Source organism: Notolepis coatsorum, assembly GCF_963971535.1.
Source record: "Notolepis coatsorum genome assembly, contig: SUPER_7_unloc_7, whole genome shotgun sequence".
NCBI classification, from domain to species: domain Eukaryota; kingdom Metazoa; phylum Chordata; class Actinopteri; order Aulopiformes; family Paralepididae; genus Notolepis; species Notolepis coatsorum.
The window spans coordinates 12,163-27,680 of record NW_028174874.1 but is presented as its reverse complement, the minus strand read 5'-3'; the positions used below and the strand labels follow the sequence as shown (position 1 = coordinate 27,680).

The 15,518-nt window shown below is 50.1% G+C and overlaps 1 protein-coding gene across 1 annotated transcript; it reads right to left on the bottom strand.

Moving 5' to 3' along the window:
- Positions 1 to 1,027: 1,027 nt before the first annotated feature.
- LOC311232777 (tripartite motif-containing protein 16-like) lies at positions 1,028 to 2,740 on the bottom strand (the record flags this gene model as incomplete). Its single annotated transcript, XM_084338355.1, has 1 exon — positions 1,028 to 2,740. One exon carries the CDS (start codon positions 2,738 to 2,740, stop codon positions 1,028 to 1,030), a length of 1,713 nt encoding a protein of 570 aa, XP_084194481.1.
- Positions 2,741 to 15,518: the final 12,778 nt, after the last annotated feature.

Sequence of the window (15,518 nt, the reverse complement as noted above, 5' to 3'; positions counted from 1 at the left end):
GAAGCACAGCAAAACATAGTGTATGTGTGTGTGTGTGTGTGTGTGTCCCTCAGAACAACAGTGTGTGTGTGTGTCCCTCAGAACAACAGTGTGTGTGTGTGTGTGTGTGTCCCTCATAACAACATAGTGTGTGTGTGTGTGTGTGTGTGTGTGTGTGTCCCTCATAACAACATATTGTGTGTGTGTGTGTGTGTGTGTGTGTGTGTGTCTCAGAACAACATAGTGTGTGTGTGTGTCCCTCAGAAGAACATAGTGTGTGTGTGTGTGTGTGTGTGTGTGTGTGTGTGTGTGTGTGTGTGTGTGTGTGTGTGTGTGTGTGTGTGTCCCTCAGAACAACATAGTGTGTGTGTGTGTGTGTGTCTCAGAACAACATAGTGTGTGTGTGTGTGTGTGTGTGTGTGTGTGTGTGTGTGTGTGTGTGTGTGTGTGTGTGTGTGTGTGTGTCCCTCAGAACAACATAGTGTGTGTGTGTGTGTGTGTGTGTGTCCCTCATAACAACATAGTGTGTGTGTGTGTGTGTGTGTGTGTGTCCCTCATAACAACATAGTGTGTGTGTGTGTGTGTGTGTGTGTGTGTGTGTGTGTGTGTGTGTGTGTGTGTGTGTGTGTGTCCCTCAGAACAACATAGTGTGTGTGTGTCCCTCAGAAGAACATAGTGTGTGTGTGTGTGTGTGTGTGTTCCTCAGAACAACATAGTGTGTGTGTGTGTGTCCCTCAGAACAACATAGTGTGTGTGTGTGTGTGTGTGTGTGTGTGTGTGTGTGTGTCCCTCAGAACAACATAGTGTGTGTGTGTGTGTGTGTGTGTGTCCCCCTCAGAACAACATAGTGTACAGTGTGTGTGTGTGTGTCCTCAGAACAACAGAGTGTACAGTGTGTGTGTGTGTCCCTCAGAACAACATAGTGTTGTGTGTGTGTGTGTGTGTGTGTGTGTGTGTGTGTGTGTGTGTGTCTCCCTCAGAACAACATAGTGACTGAGTGAATGTAACTCCTAATTACCTCATCTTTCACAACTCAGCATCTTCAAGATCAATTTAAATCCAAACCCCTGGGTCGAGGAGCTCTGCATGTCCCTGCTCTCTCACAGAACTCAGCCTCCCCAGGGCCATATAACCCAAGTCCAGGATAGAGAGGCTGAGTGAACGTGGTGTTGACTCTGTGCAGGAGGGTCATGGTGTCAGAGACGCTGTAGAAGGACAGAGTACCTGCGCTGTGATCCAGGTACACTCCTATTCTGGAGGACCGGGGGCCCGGTACTCTTATGAGCTTGTCATTGTGCCAGAAGAGGTAATTACTTGGTCTGCATCCTAAAGCCCAGGATTTGGAATTGTTTCCAAATCCACAGTCCTCCTCGGTGCCTGTTCTACTAATGTCTTTGTAGGCGACTGCTACATTAACCCATCGACCACTCCACTCCACCTCCCAGTAACAGCGTCCAGTCAGACCTTCTCTACCCAGAACCTGAGAATCTTCAATAAATCTTCCTGGGTGATCAGGATATGACTGCTCTTGCTGCATCCATGTTGCTTTTCTGTTCCCCTCAGACAAAGACAGCTGTGTGTGTGTTGTGTTTGGGTCCAGTGTGATCGGAGAGTAATATTGTAAGAAGTCAGCTCTGGTCTTGGGCTCTGGTGGTGGCAGTAAATCATTAACTGCATTCACTGTTGTTGAGATTCTGGGCCACTGCTCTTTCAGAACGTCCTCTAGTTTGTCTCTCAGCTCATCCACGACCTCAGTCACATCTGCAAAGTACAGGAGAGGAAGGACACTGATGCTGGGTGAGTCTGTAGACTCACTGGGACTGGAGAGGGGGGGGTAACTCTGTAGAAAGTGGATGTGGTCCTCTGTGTGTGAGAGCTGCTCCAGCTCAGTGTCTCTCCTCCTCAGGTCCGCTATCTCCTGCTCCAGTCTCTTCTGCACTTCTTCAGCCTGAGTTACTGTGGTCCTCTGTTGGGCTCTGATGACCTTCTTCAGCTCAGAGCGCCTCGTCTCCAAGGAGCGTATCAGCTCAGTAAAGATTCTCCCACTGTCCTCCACTGCTTTATCAGCAGAGCGATCGAGAGAATTAACAGCCTGTTTGGCCTCTTTGAGTCGCTTCTCTCTCTCCTGGACTCTCTGGTGGATTTTCTGCTGACTCATGCCAAGCTCTTTCTGTCTCTCCGTCCTTTCTGCTGCAGCTGAGACTGTATCGTGGCCTTTATGTTCATCCATGGAACACAAATAACAGATGCACTGCTGATCAGTACGACAGAACATCTTCATAGCTTCATCATGACGAGAGCAGGTGTTCTCCTGAAGCCGTGTGGAGGCTTTGACCAGCTTGTGTTTCTTTAACGGAGCCACAGTATGATGAGGCTGGAGGTGAGTTTCACAGAAAGAGGTCAGACATACCAGGCAGGACTTGAGGGCTTTCTGCTTTCTCCCAGTGCAGAAATCACAGACCACATCTCCAGGTCCAGCATAACAGTGATCAGGAGGAGCATCTCGGAGTCCTGTCTTCATCAGTTGTTCTATCACTTCTGCCAGCATGTTGTTTTTCTTCACAACAGGCCTCGGAGTAAAGGTCTCCCTGCACTGGGGACATGATGTGTAGACCCCCTTCTGATCCTCTTTATCCCAGCAGTCTGTAATACAGCCCATACAGTAGCTGTGTCCACAGGGAATAGTTACCGGAACCTTCAGTACATCCTGACAGAGAGAACAGCAGCAGAACAGCTCCAGATCAACTCCTTGCTGCGCCATTTTAACAACTAAGTTTTGTTTTCTCAGGAAGAGTGAACTCTGCTCGTGTGTTTGGTGGGAGGTGGAGCTACTTCCTGGTTGTAGTTGTCCAGCGGAGGAGTTGCTTTAAAGATGAAGAAACACACTCCTCAGTGTCAGTTTTAGTATTTAATTGACAAGGATGACGACACACTGAAACAGACAATACAGAGAAATAAGCTGACAAAGTTTTACATACATGCATGTTGTCACTAACATAACGCATATATATATATAAAGATATATAAATATATAAATCTAAAAGAAGAATAGCTTCAAAAGAAAGAAGGGACCGCACACTCCTCAGGACTGGTTTTTTGAAGGTATTCTTCTTTTAGATTTATATATCTCTCTTGCGCTGACCTGCACCTCCAGTTGGGGTCCAACTAGATGTGCACGAGTCTTATTTAGTTTAATATATACATAAATACACAATAACTAATAATAATGTAAACAATCTCACATGAATGAGTTGAACGAGCGTCTTGACTCAGTGATTTCACGCAACGCAGTGCTACTTTCTAACGTGAGGCCAGTGTTTGTTTACATTTTCATTTCATTCAAAGGATCCGAACCGATTGAAGTGATTATGGATACCATGACTGTGGTAAGTTTTCATTTATGTTTTTAGATGGAAGGCTGTATTCCATCTGTCTAACGTTAGCGAATATTGTGAGATTGATGAATAGGACATAACGTTGCTGGACGTTATCGACCTAGTTAGCCCCTTTCCTGAGTGCGATGCACGGCTACAGGGTTTGGGCGAGTGAATCCACACATGTGGTATTATTATAACTAATTTATTGTGTAACGCTAGCCCCTTAAAACTTACCACAGTCTTGCTCAGCGGAGGCAGGAATTGATGAAGGCAGCGTGACCTCGCTCGCTGCCAGGTGAAAAAAGAGTCACTGGCTGTCGCCGCACGTGTCGGAGGAAGCGTGCGGATGACTTCAGGGTTCCCTTGTACCGACCAGTAGGGAGAACATGCGCACAACAACCAGGTAGGGGAGGGGGGGAATTGGCACAACGACTAAATTGGGATGGGGAGAAAACAGAGAAAAAGCGGAGAAAGAGAGGATACAAATAAATAAATAAATAAATAAATAAATAAAGGCCACTGTGCGTGCACGTGTGTGTGCACGTGTGTGTGTGGGGGCCTCCACAAGGGTCTGGTCCAGAGGACTCTGAATTCTTAATCTGGGCTTGAATATGGTCTGATATTAACATTCAGTATTCAATATTGTCTGATTCAATATTAACATTCAGTATTCAATGTTGTCTGATTCAATATTAACATTCAGTATTCAAGTAGAACAGCTAGCTAGCCGTTGTGGACACTCACCTTTCCACAGCTAAACGGTCGGCAAGGCACCTTGGTTGAGAAATGCAGGCTTCAGTCTATGTGTTGTAGGATAGACAGTCTATCTATCCTGTCTCAAGATGCACAAAATATGTGTTCTATATATATTCAACAATTCTAGAATGATCTATTATGACATCATCTGTGACATCACAAATGTTCTAGAATGTTCTATTATGCCATCATACTGTGACATCACAAATGTTCTAGAATGTTCTATTATGCCATCATACTGTGACATCACAAATGTTCTAGAATGTTCTATTATGCCATCATACTGTGACATCACAACGGAACATGTTTGAGTTCCATTTGAATAATATGTATGGTAAGGCTGTCCCCGAAGCCTGAATGCCTTCTACAACATAACTGCATTTCCGCGTCTCTTATTGGCCAGGTCATTTCTGGTCATGTGACATGTACGCCCAATCGTGGGACAGCAAGTTTCTACAATGGTTAAGCTTAGGCGCTCTTTCGAAGTAGGTTAAGGTTAGAGTTTGTCTTAGAGCATGGCGATAGAACGCCTGCCCTGATTCCGACGGTTAAGCTTAGGCACTCTTTCGAAGTTGGTTAAGGTTAGAGTTTGTCTTAGAGCATGGCGATAGTACGCCAGGTAGTTTGCAGGCTGTTAGACCCGGAAATAGGCGCAGAACTTGCTGTCCCACGATTGGCGCACATGTCACATGACCTGGCCAATCAGAGCGGAAAACTCGAACGCGGAAATGCAGTTTCGTCGTCGAAGGCATACACGCGTCCCCAAAGCCTGTTTTTGGGATTCAAACTTCGTCAGGGTTCTTCGAACGGATGTTAGAACCTTCGTTTTTAATAAAAAAAAGATTTAAATAAATTTTTTTTTTTTTTTTTTTTTTATAATATATATATATATTTTTTTATATCCTCAAACTAAATCCTAAATTTGAATAAAGTGATTAATCTGATTAAATTAGTATTTTTTCTTTTATTAAATCACCTTTCCAGCCCCCTGTCAAATGATGTCAACTGTCAACCTGAATTAACATCAGTATTCAATATTGTCTGATTCAATATTAACATTCGGTATTTAAGTAGAACAGCTAGCTAGCCGTTGTGGACACTCACCTTTCCACAGCAAAACGGTCGGCAAGGCACCTTGGTTGAGAAATGCAGGTTTCAGTCTATGTTGTTTAGTCTATCTGTTCAGTACTGTTCAGTCCTGTTTTAAGATGCACAATGAGATCTTCTTCTTCTTCTTCTTATTTGAATTTCCGGCAGAGTAGACGCATCGAGGCGTATTACTGCCCTCCGCAATTCTTTTTATGGGCTCTTCTTCTTCTCCTTCTTCTCCTTCTTCACCTTCTTTTTCTTCTTCTACTGGACCCCGTCATCAACTACATTGTCCATTGGAGTGCAGCTACTGCTGCTACTTCCTGCCTGAGCCCCCCTCCGCGGGACCCTCCTTGCCCCCTGCTATCTTATCCTGGGCTGCTTTGTCCCTCGCAGCCCTGTCCCTCGCAGCCCCCTCAGCCAACTCTTCACACACCTCCCTCCAGTCCAGACCTTCCAATCCCAGATGTTGAACCGCTATCCTAACAATCATCTTCACCATCTCTGTTCTACCCGTAACCTCTGCCATACCAGTAACTACCCCTGCCACGAAGGCCACAATACCTAATTTCTCCTCCCTTCCCCTGTCTCTTTCCACCTGCTCTACCCTCACTGCCAAATGCCCTCCTTCAACCCCCTGCACCCTTTCTTGGCTCCCCTGTCCTGCCCTGCTAACCGCCCCAGCATACGTCAACTTACCCTCCCTTCTCTCTCTCCGATCCGCGACCTGCTTCATCATCACCTCGCACCCCCGAAACGCTACACTATGCTCCCCACCACAACTACAGCACCTCGGCTTCACTCCCTCTCCACATTTCCCATATTCATGTTCCCCGCCACACCTAGCGCACCTCATCCCCTTCATACACGTGGTAGCTATATGGCCAAACCCCTGGCACCTATAGCACCTAAGAGGATTATGAACAAATTCCCTAACCCTATACATCCTACGCCCTACTAATACCTCCCTAGGAACAACCCCACCCTCAAACGTAATCACTACCGTCCCCGTCACTGCCCTCTCCGCTCCCCTCTTCATCCTTGCTGCACTCTTAACTATGCCATTACGCCTGTCCTCCTTTAGCTCTTCCACCAGCTGCTCTACTGTAACCTCGACCGGTACCCCAACTATCACCCCCTTACATCCCCCCCCCCTCTTCTCCCCTACTCTCGCCACCTTACTTATACCCACCCCCCCAATGCTCCGCATCTTCCTAGCCACCTCCACCTGCCCCTCACTACCACACCCTACGGCCAGATTCCCATCCCACAAAACTCTCGCGTACTTTACCTCCCCTAATTGCTCGGCAATGAGTTTGGGCCACTCGAGCCTACCTACTTTCCTCTCACCCCTCTCCCCCTCAAGCCTGACCACTATATGGATCACTTCCGCTTTTGCCACATCTTTTCCAGCACCCTCGTCTCCCGGCCCACTTGAGCTATCGTCCCCCACTTTCTTCCTCTTCCCCCCTTCTCCCCCACTCTCCTCCCCCCTACTCTCACCCGACCCCTTACCCTTGCCCTGGCTATCCCCATCACTGTCGTCCCTCTCCGTCTGCTTCTTCCTCTTCTTCCCCACCGTTTCCCACACCTCCTTCTCCATCTCCATTCCGTCATCGCTATCTTCCTCGCCCTTCTCACACCATTTACTTCCATCACACCATTTACTTCCATCACCATCCTCCCACTATATATAGAACACAAATGTTCTAGAATGTTCTATTATGACATCATACTGTGACATCACAAATGTTCTAGAATGTTCTATTATGCCATCATACTGTGACATCACAACGGAACATGTTTGAGTCTCATTTGAATAATATAAATAATATGTATGGTAAGGCTGTCCCCGAAGCCTGTTTTTGGGATTCAAACTTCGTCCGGGTTCTTCGAACGGACGTTCGAACCTTCGTTTTTAATAAAAAAATTAAAATTAAAGGGGAACTATCTTATAAATGGCCTTTTTCAGTGTTTAGCATTGTTTCCTAGCTATGTGGACTTATATTAATATGATCTATGTCTCTAATTCTCATATTGGCGCATTCTTCCAATTCTCCTCTCACAATATTCACCCTCACTGAACTGAGTCATCTGAAAATGTGCTGAGCTGTGATGTCAGAGAGACTCAGCTGCATGATAATCATCAGGCCACACAGTGGTTGGAGCCCAGGCTCAAAACGGCTTAAGATCTTGAGGTAGAAAAATGCTGTTTTTGAGGACTTGATTAGAAATACAAAACAATGAATTAAAAAAAATAGAAAATTACAGAGGTGTTCCATAAACTCACAGGAATTGTGTAAAAGTGCCCAAATAGTGAAATAAATAGTAAAATAGTTCCCCTTTAAACTTAAACTTAAGCAGGTGAGACAGACAGTGTTATATTTAATCAGGTGAGACAGACAGTGTTGTATTTAATCAGGTGAGACAGACAGTGTTGTATTTAATCAGGAGGTGAGACAGACAGTGTTGTATTTAATCAGGAGGTGAGACAGACAGTGTTATATTTAATCAGGTGAGACAGTTGTAACAAAGGTAGCAGACAGGGGTAGGTAGGTGGAAGGTGCAATATGGTTGTACAAGTAATCAAACACAGTCAAACAGCTTCAGCTCTGCGCTGCCAGGGGCCTTTATTTAAGCAAAACAGAAAATGAAGAAAACCAACAAAATAATATAATAATAATAATAATAATATAAATCATAACTGGCTCCCATTGGAGCACCTACAGATTCACCAAAATTCAAACCACTTCTGCTGCTGGTCTGCTGCTCCTCTGCCACTATAGAACTGGCACTCAGGTGTTATATTTCGGGGGGGATGGTGGCTTGGTCCCAAAGTCAACAACGGGAGGGTACTTAACTTAAGTGCTGCCCCAGGGAGGAGGGGGTCGGGGGCTACTGCCCTCAGACCCCCCAAGATCATTTGTATATGGGCAGTCTGACTTGGGCTACTGTACCATATATTAGTGTTGCAATGCATGATAAGTAAAACAGTGAAAAAAGCCAAGGAATCGGATGCAGCTGGGGCGTTTGGGACGAATACACATTTAAGATGAAAAAGTCTCCCCAGCCTGTGGGAGGCAGTGGAGGCGTGACATCTGGCCCCCGGTCCAGAACAATAGGAGTCACGACATCAGTTTGCCCCGTGGAGTGGTGGAGGACTGGTGGAGGAGTGGTGGAGGAGTGGTGGAGCAGCGGTAGAGGAGTGGTGGAGGAGTGGTGGAGCAGCGGTAGAGGAGTGGTGGAGGAGTGGTGGAGGAGCAGCAGAGGTTCGATTTTTCATCGTAACTGTCTTTCCTGTAGTCCAGTCCCTAACTATAGGCCGGGCCGCTGTCCGGCTTACCGGTGGTCAACTCACGGTTGTATAGACGTCTCCCCCCGCAGCTCTCTCCACTCTCCACTCCAAGACACACTCTGATGTCCTTGGTCTGTCCTCTTTGACATTTTATACTTTTTTACGTATTCAGAATGTATGCTAAAGTTGTGTTGTGTTGAATTTAAACCACTTAAGTTTAAGTACTTTGTGTGTTAAAAGTTGTACTTAAGGTGTGCTTCGATACGGTGTATTTAAATGATGGCTTTGCTGTCTTCAGTTACCGTATAAGTAACGGCACAACAAGTAGCAGCGGCGCTAGGAGTCAACGGGGCGTATTGCTCCCGTGGGCGGAGAACAAAAGAATTAGAATGTCTTCTAAATGCTCTAAACGTACATATTTTCAGAAATCGATAGAAAAACACACAGAAAAATAGAAAAATGACAATTTCGAGTGCTTTGAGATGTACTATATATGTCTCATTACTTGCTAAACATAATACGACTTGTAAATACGTTTAATTCTTGCTAGATGGTATGCTTGTAATTATTTCCGTTTGCGAGAGAACTACAGCGCGTCACGAAACGCACATACACGCACGCGCGCACACACACAAGAGAAGCGTGTGCGCTGTGAATAGGTGTTAGACCCCCGCGCAGAGGTGAGAGGTATCAGAGACTCGCTACCCCCCATCCAAATTCTAAACAACAGATCGGCATCGGCTTTTCATAATATGTATGAATTATCTCTTGCAATAATATCCACGGGACACTGAGCTGCTTCGCAGAATAATGTGGTGTGCGTGTATGTGTGTGTGTGCGCTGAGACGCAGCGTCGAGACGAAACTTGTGTCGAGTCTGCTTCTATGTATGCTTCTTCAGCGCGAGAGGGGGTGTTTCTCACTGTCTGTCGTTGATAATATAATCTGAAGAGGTCCTGCATTATTATTATTATTATTATCATTCTCGAGAATACACGGGACCCGACGGAACGTTAATTTATGTATTAAAAGTAGTCTAACATGCTTTTCATCAACATAACGATAGGTTATGTAGATAACCTAGTTATATTAGTATTGGCTAAGCGTCCCGCTCTGAGCCTTACGAGATACTTCTATCTCCTGTGATACCTAATGTATCTCCCACGAACAAAAAACACATGCACCCCACCTGTATGGGGCCCCGCCCCTTATGGTGGCATTACCCATATAACCATGACTCTGGTCATGAAACACCCTTCCTCGCCAAAAACCCGTCCCAGGAAAAGATCCCTCAAGAGGGAACTCAGGGCGTGCAGAGCGGGACGCTTAGCCAATACTAATATAACTAGGTTATCTACATAACCTATCGTTATATTTCGTATTGCATCGCGTCCCGCTCTGAGCCTTACGAGATAATGGGGAAGAGCGGGCGCGAGACCCGACAGATGTACCCCCTGAGGACCCGTAAGCCCACATCAAGGGGTGCGGGGAGCCCTGTCACCCCATCCTTCCTAACGAAGGGGGGGCGCAGTCAACTCCACCTGAATGCGAACAAGAGGGAGCCAGAACCCCTTGAACACACCGTACAGGCGGAACCACGTGTGACTCAACACACTGCGGCCCATACCCATACACTCCTGCTACCCGACCAAAGGACGGGAAGCAGGAAAGGCCACAGACCCCAGAACCGCCTGGGAGACAGAACCCCCGGTCATGTCCATGAGGTAAAACCTTACAAAGGGGCCCGGTGAGGACCATGAAGCTGCAGCACAGATGTCCTCCACCGAGGCCCCACCCAGGAGAGCGGCAGAGGCAGCCACCCCACGAGTGGAGTGCGCCCTGACGCCCCCAGGGGGATCCTGCCCAGCCAACGTGTAGCAGAGGGCAATACCCTCGCACAACCAATGGGACAGGCGCTGCTTCGACAGTGCCTTACCAGCACGAGCCCCACCGTAACAGACAAAAAGCTGGTCGGTAACCCTGAAGTCCTGAGTACGGCTGAGGTAAATCCCCAAAGCACGGACTGGACATGACAGGTGAAGGCCCGCATCTAACTCACTAGTGTGAGGAGGAGGACGAAAAGCCTGAACCACAATATCCCGGGAGCGGAAGGAACTCCGGATATTCTTAGGCACGAAAGCAGGATTAGGTCGCAGAGTGGCACCGCAATCGGTCCGAAAAGACAGGCACTCTGGACGTACCGAGAGAGCACAGAGCTCACCCACGCGTTTAGCGGAAGTGACAGCCAGTAGGAACGCGGTCTTGAAAGACAGCCGTCCCAACGGCGCCTGCTCGAGCGGCTCAAACGGGGCCAAGGACAACCGACCGAGGACCAATTGAAGATCCCAAGTCGGAGCCAAGGAGCGTTGCACCGGCTTAACGCGTCGAGCGCCAAGCAGGAAACGCTTCACAAGAGGGTGGCTGAACAAAACAGTCCCCTCAAAACCCTCATGACAGGAGGATATAGCTGCCGCATATACCCTCACTGTCGAAGCCGACAGCCTACCAAGAAGAGACTGGAGATAACCCAGAACAGCATCCAGGGGGCAGGAGACTGGGTCCCAGCCCCCCCCCTTACACCATTCTTGGAACGCACGCCACCTGCCCGCGTAAACCGCGACAGTGGAGGGAGCATGCGCACACCGGATGGTATCAACCACTGCGGGATCCATCCTCTCCAGACTCACCCTCCCACCAGCCACACCACCAGGCGTTGACCCAACACCGGAGGCTGGACAAGCACTCCGTTGTGCTGCGAGAGGGCCGTCGCTGACCACAGAATGACCCAAGGAGGAGCGACCAGAAGCTGGATTAAGACCGGGAACCACACTGACGTGCCCCGGTCCGGCGCGACCAGGATCACCGTCCTGCGCTCCCTCCGTATCCGCTCCAACAGCTGACTCAACAGCTGTACAGGAGGGAAGGCGTACAGAAGACCGGGCGGCCACGGAAAGGTCGAGAAGGCATCCACCCCCAAGGGGGGATGATCCGCTCGACTGAGCGAGAACCACAAGGGGCACTTGTGAGAACGTCGGCACGCAAACAGATCTACCGAGGCCTCCCCGAACCGATCCCAGATCTGTCTGACTATGTCGGGGCGGAGTTCCCACTCGTCGTGACGAGGACCGCCCCGAGACATTATATCCGCCGCCACATTTTCCGTACCAGGAACGTGGAGCGCCCGCAGACTGCGCAGCCTGCGGGATGCCCATAGCAACAGTTCGCGCGCCACCCGGAGCAGGCGGGCGGAACGAGTCCCACCCTGCCTGTTGATATACGCCGCCGCCGTCACATTGTCCGTCCTGATCAAAACGTGTTCGCCTACCACCAGGTGGCCGAGCCGTTTGAGGACCAGGAGGACCGCCTTCAACTCCAACACATTTATATGCAGGACAGCTGGGTCGGCATGACCCGTCCAGCTGCCCCCCACTGCGTGGGTCCGAAACGCCCCTCCCCAACCTGTGAGAGAGGCGTCGGTGAAAACCGTGACGTGGGAGCCACTGCTGCCCATGGGGACCCCAGCGGAGAGGATACCCAGCCTCCCCCAGTGGGCGAGATCCCCCCATATCGACAAAGGAACCGTCAACCGTCTCCCTTTGCCCCACACCGGATCTATTCTCAAAGAGAGAAACCACCTCTGTATCCGCCTCATAAAGAGGAGGCCAAGAGGAACCACCGTGTGGGCCGCCGACATAAGGCCCAGCAGACGCATCACCTGCAGCGCTGTAACCGTCCCTCCCAGACGGAAACCCCCGAGCGCGTGACGGAGATCCCCCCGACGCTGCTCCGAGAGGGTCGCAAGCATGGGCTTCGACCTCAATGTCAAGCCCAAGTACTCCACCTGTTGACTGGGAAGAGGGGTACTCTTCTTCCAATTCACAGCAAAACCCAGGCTGGTGAGGAATTCCACCACCAGTCGAGTATGAGACCTGGCAACCTCCTCTGAACGGCTGAGGAGCAGAATGTCGTCGAGATAGAACAGAACTCGTATCCCCCGACGACGTAAAGGCCCCAGAGCAGCCGCCACGCACTTGGTGAATGTGCGGGGAGCCAGAGAATAACCGAACGGCATTCTGTGGTACTCGTACGCTACGCCCTGAAACAGGAACCGTAGGAACTTCCTGTGAGGAGGGAAAATGGGTATGTGAAAATACGCATCCTTCAGGTCTATGGAGGTGAACCAGTCCCCCCTCCTGACAGCAAGCAGAAGGAGTCGGACGGTCAACATCCTGAACGGTCTCACTACAATCAACCGATTGAACATGGACAGATTCAGTATAGGTCTGACCCCCCCAGTTTTCTTGGGCACCAGAAAATAACGGGAGTAGACGCCTGACATTGCGTCCTCTCTCGGGACCACAACGACGGCCTGCTTCGCCAACAGAGATTGGATCTCGTCGGCCAGGGCTGTCACCGCGCCCGACCCTAACAATAGGGTCGGCACCAAACCTGAGAACGGAGGATGGGGCCGCGCAAACTGCAAAACCAGCCCCGCCTCTAACGTTCTCCTGATCCACCGATTCAAGGGACATTCCCGTCGCCATATGTGAATATAATCCCACAGCGCCCCCGCCGTCAACTGACGCTGGGCCGCAAGGAACAGCAGATAATTGGCCCGGTCCCCCCCGTCGTGCAAAGCACCCAAGGGGGGACCCCGACAGAAAGGGCCGGTTTGATACGGGAGGAGCGGTCATCAAACTTGTGGACACACACTCACCCCCTGAACACCCCTCCAGCACACGCTGAGGAGCCGTTCCGCAGCCAGACACGCAAGGCCTGAGGACCCCATGGGCTCCTACACGCCGAAGCCCTGCAGTGATATTGCTACCACTCAAATCACGCCAGCCTCTCCTTTGCAGACCACTGCCGGTTTGACGGGAGTGGGAGGCAACAGCGCGATACCCCGCCTGGCGAGGGCGAAGCCGGGGTAACCCCTGCTGAGCATTCAACAGAAGAGGCACCGAGTCCCCCTGCTGACCACTGGAGCTAGTGGCAGCCGTAACACCAGGTTCCACCCACCCACAACCTGCGGTGTAGGAACCACGCGACGACGGAACATTCTCACGGACAGACCCAGGCTCAGCCATCAACTGGGTGTCAGCCCCTGTCTCCATGAGAAGTGAAGAATGGGGCCGCATACGCTTCAAAGAAGGTTCGCGGCCCGCAGCCAAAGGAGAACACTCAGAGCCCCGCTTCTGAGGGTAACAGAAAGCGAACTGAACGGGGAGCGGGCTGCTCGCGGCAAAATGACGACGGGGTGGTTTACCAACCCCGAAATCACCCAAAATGGCCGATCCCTCGGCCGCCAAGACTGTCGGCCTTGCGAAACCCTGTCGATTCTCCAACCAGGGCACCACTGGCGGGGGAAACATGGCCGCCTGTCGAGGATCTCGCCACAGTCGTTGACGAGACCGTGCTCCCACCCCTGGCTGCACAGCGTGAGGCGGTGTAGGACCCGAATCAAAAACCGCCTGCGCCTCCACAGAACGCCCAAAAAGACTATCTGTGGAAAAAGGAGTCGTGAGGAGAGAAAACCTATCCTCTTCCCCAAGAGGAGACTGCTCCAACCAAACATGCCTAACAACCAAAGTCGATAGCATCCGAATCCTCCCCGCAGTTATAGCTTGCGACTGAGTCAAGATCTCTATAACACCACAAACATGAATCACGTTCATAGTGTCGGTTGGACCCAAAGACCTACAACCCAACGCCATCTTGGATAGGAAAGTAGCCAGCTGAGCCACAACACTGGCCGCCGCTAAATGCCATCCTGCAGCAGTATACCACTCATTCGTCCATACTGCCACCCTCCGAGCCGACATGCTATCAAGCAACGGCCGGGCGGAACGTCGTTCATCCCCGCCAGGGCACAAAAAAGAAGCTACCTGGCTACTTAGCCAAGGTACCCCCGGGCTGCACCCCGTCGTCAGCCCCTTCACCCGCAAAAAAGGTAAATAGAGCTCAGCGAACCCCCCCACACCCACCACCGACTGACCTTCATCAATGAAGGTGGCAAGAGGAGGGAAAAGCGGAATCCCGCGGCGGGGATTATTAGACATTCCAGCGTCAACATCAGCGTTAGCAGAAGAAGCAGCAGTAGCATTAGCATTAGCAGTAGCATTAGCATTAGCGTCAACAGCATGTTCCAGGATCGCCAAGACATCGCCCACTACAGTGGAACGATCGCCAAGCCGCCCCGGCCCTGGTGCCGAAACATACTCCACAGCACGACCAACACCGACATTGACGCCTACTGACACAGACCTCACCTTTGTACAAGCCGACCCGTTAGCCAAACCTTGTACGCTGCCCCTCGGTCCGTCGCCGTCAGCCGAGGAACCACCAGCATAGGTCTCATGTGTCGCCGAAACAAGCTCCAGAGAATCCAGGGAAAAACAACTCTCCGGTAAGCCCTCAACATTATTAATCTTCCTTAATCTTTTCATTCCGCTAGCTCGTACGGTGCACGCATCCAATACGCTGGGACGAAAATAGAGGAAGGGTGTTTCATGACCAGAGTCATGGTTATATGGGTAATGCCACCATAAGGGGCGGGGCCCCATACAGGTGGGGTGCATGTGTTTTTTGTTCGTGGGAGATACATTAGGTATCACAGGAGATAGAAGTATCTCGTAAGGCTCAGAGCGGGACGCGATGCAATACGAAATATAACTGGCAGAGACAGAGTGCGTGTGTGTACGAGTTATGAGTTATCTCGCAGTTCATTCAAGCGCGCATCACGGTGATGACAGCTCTCTAGAGTAGAAAGGTGCGCTCACAGGGGCGTAGCTGGATATTCTGGGCCCCATGAAAGAATCAATTTGTGGGCCCCCAATCTATTAAAAAAATGTGGGGCCCCCAATCTATAAAAAGATTTGGGGCATTTGCTGGGCCCTTGGAATCATCCTAAACCCCCCCCCCCCCCAGCTACTCCCCTGCACACACACACACACACACACACTCTCTCTCTCTCTCTCTCTCAAACAGAGAAATCAAAAGAAATCTGATAAGGCATATTCTTTT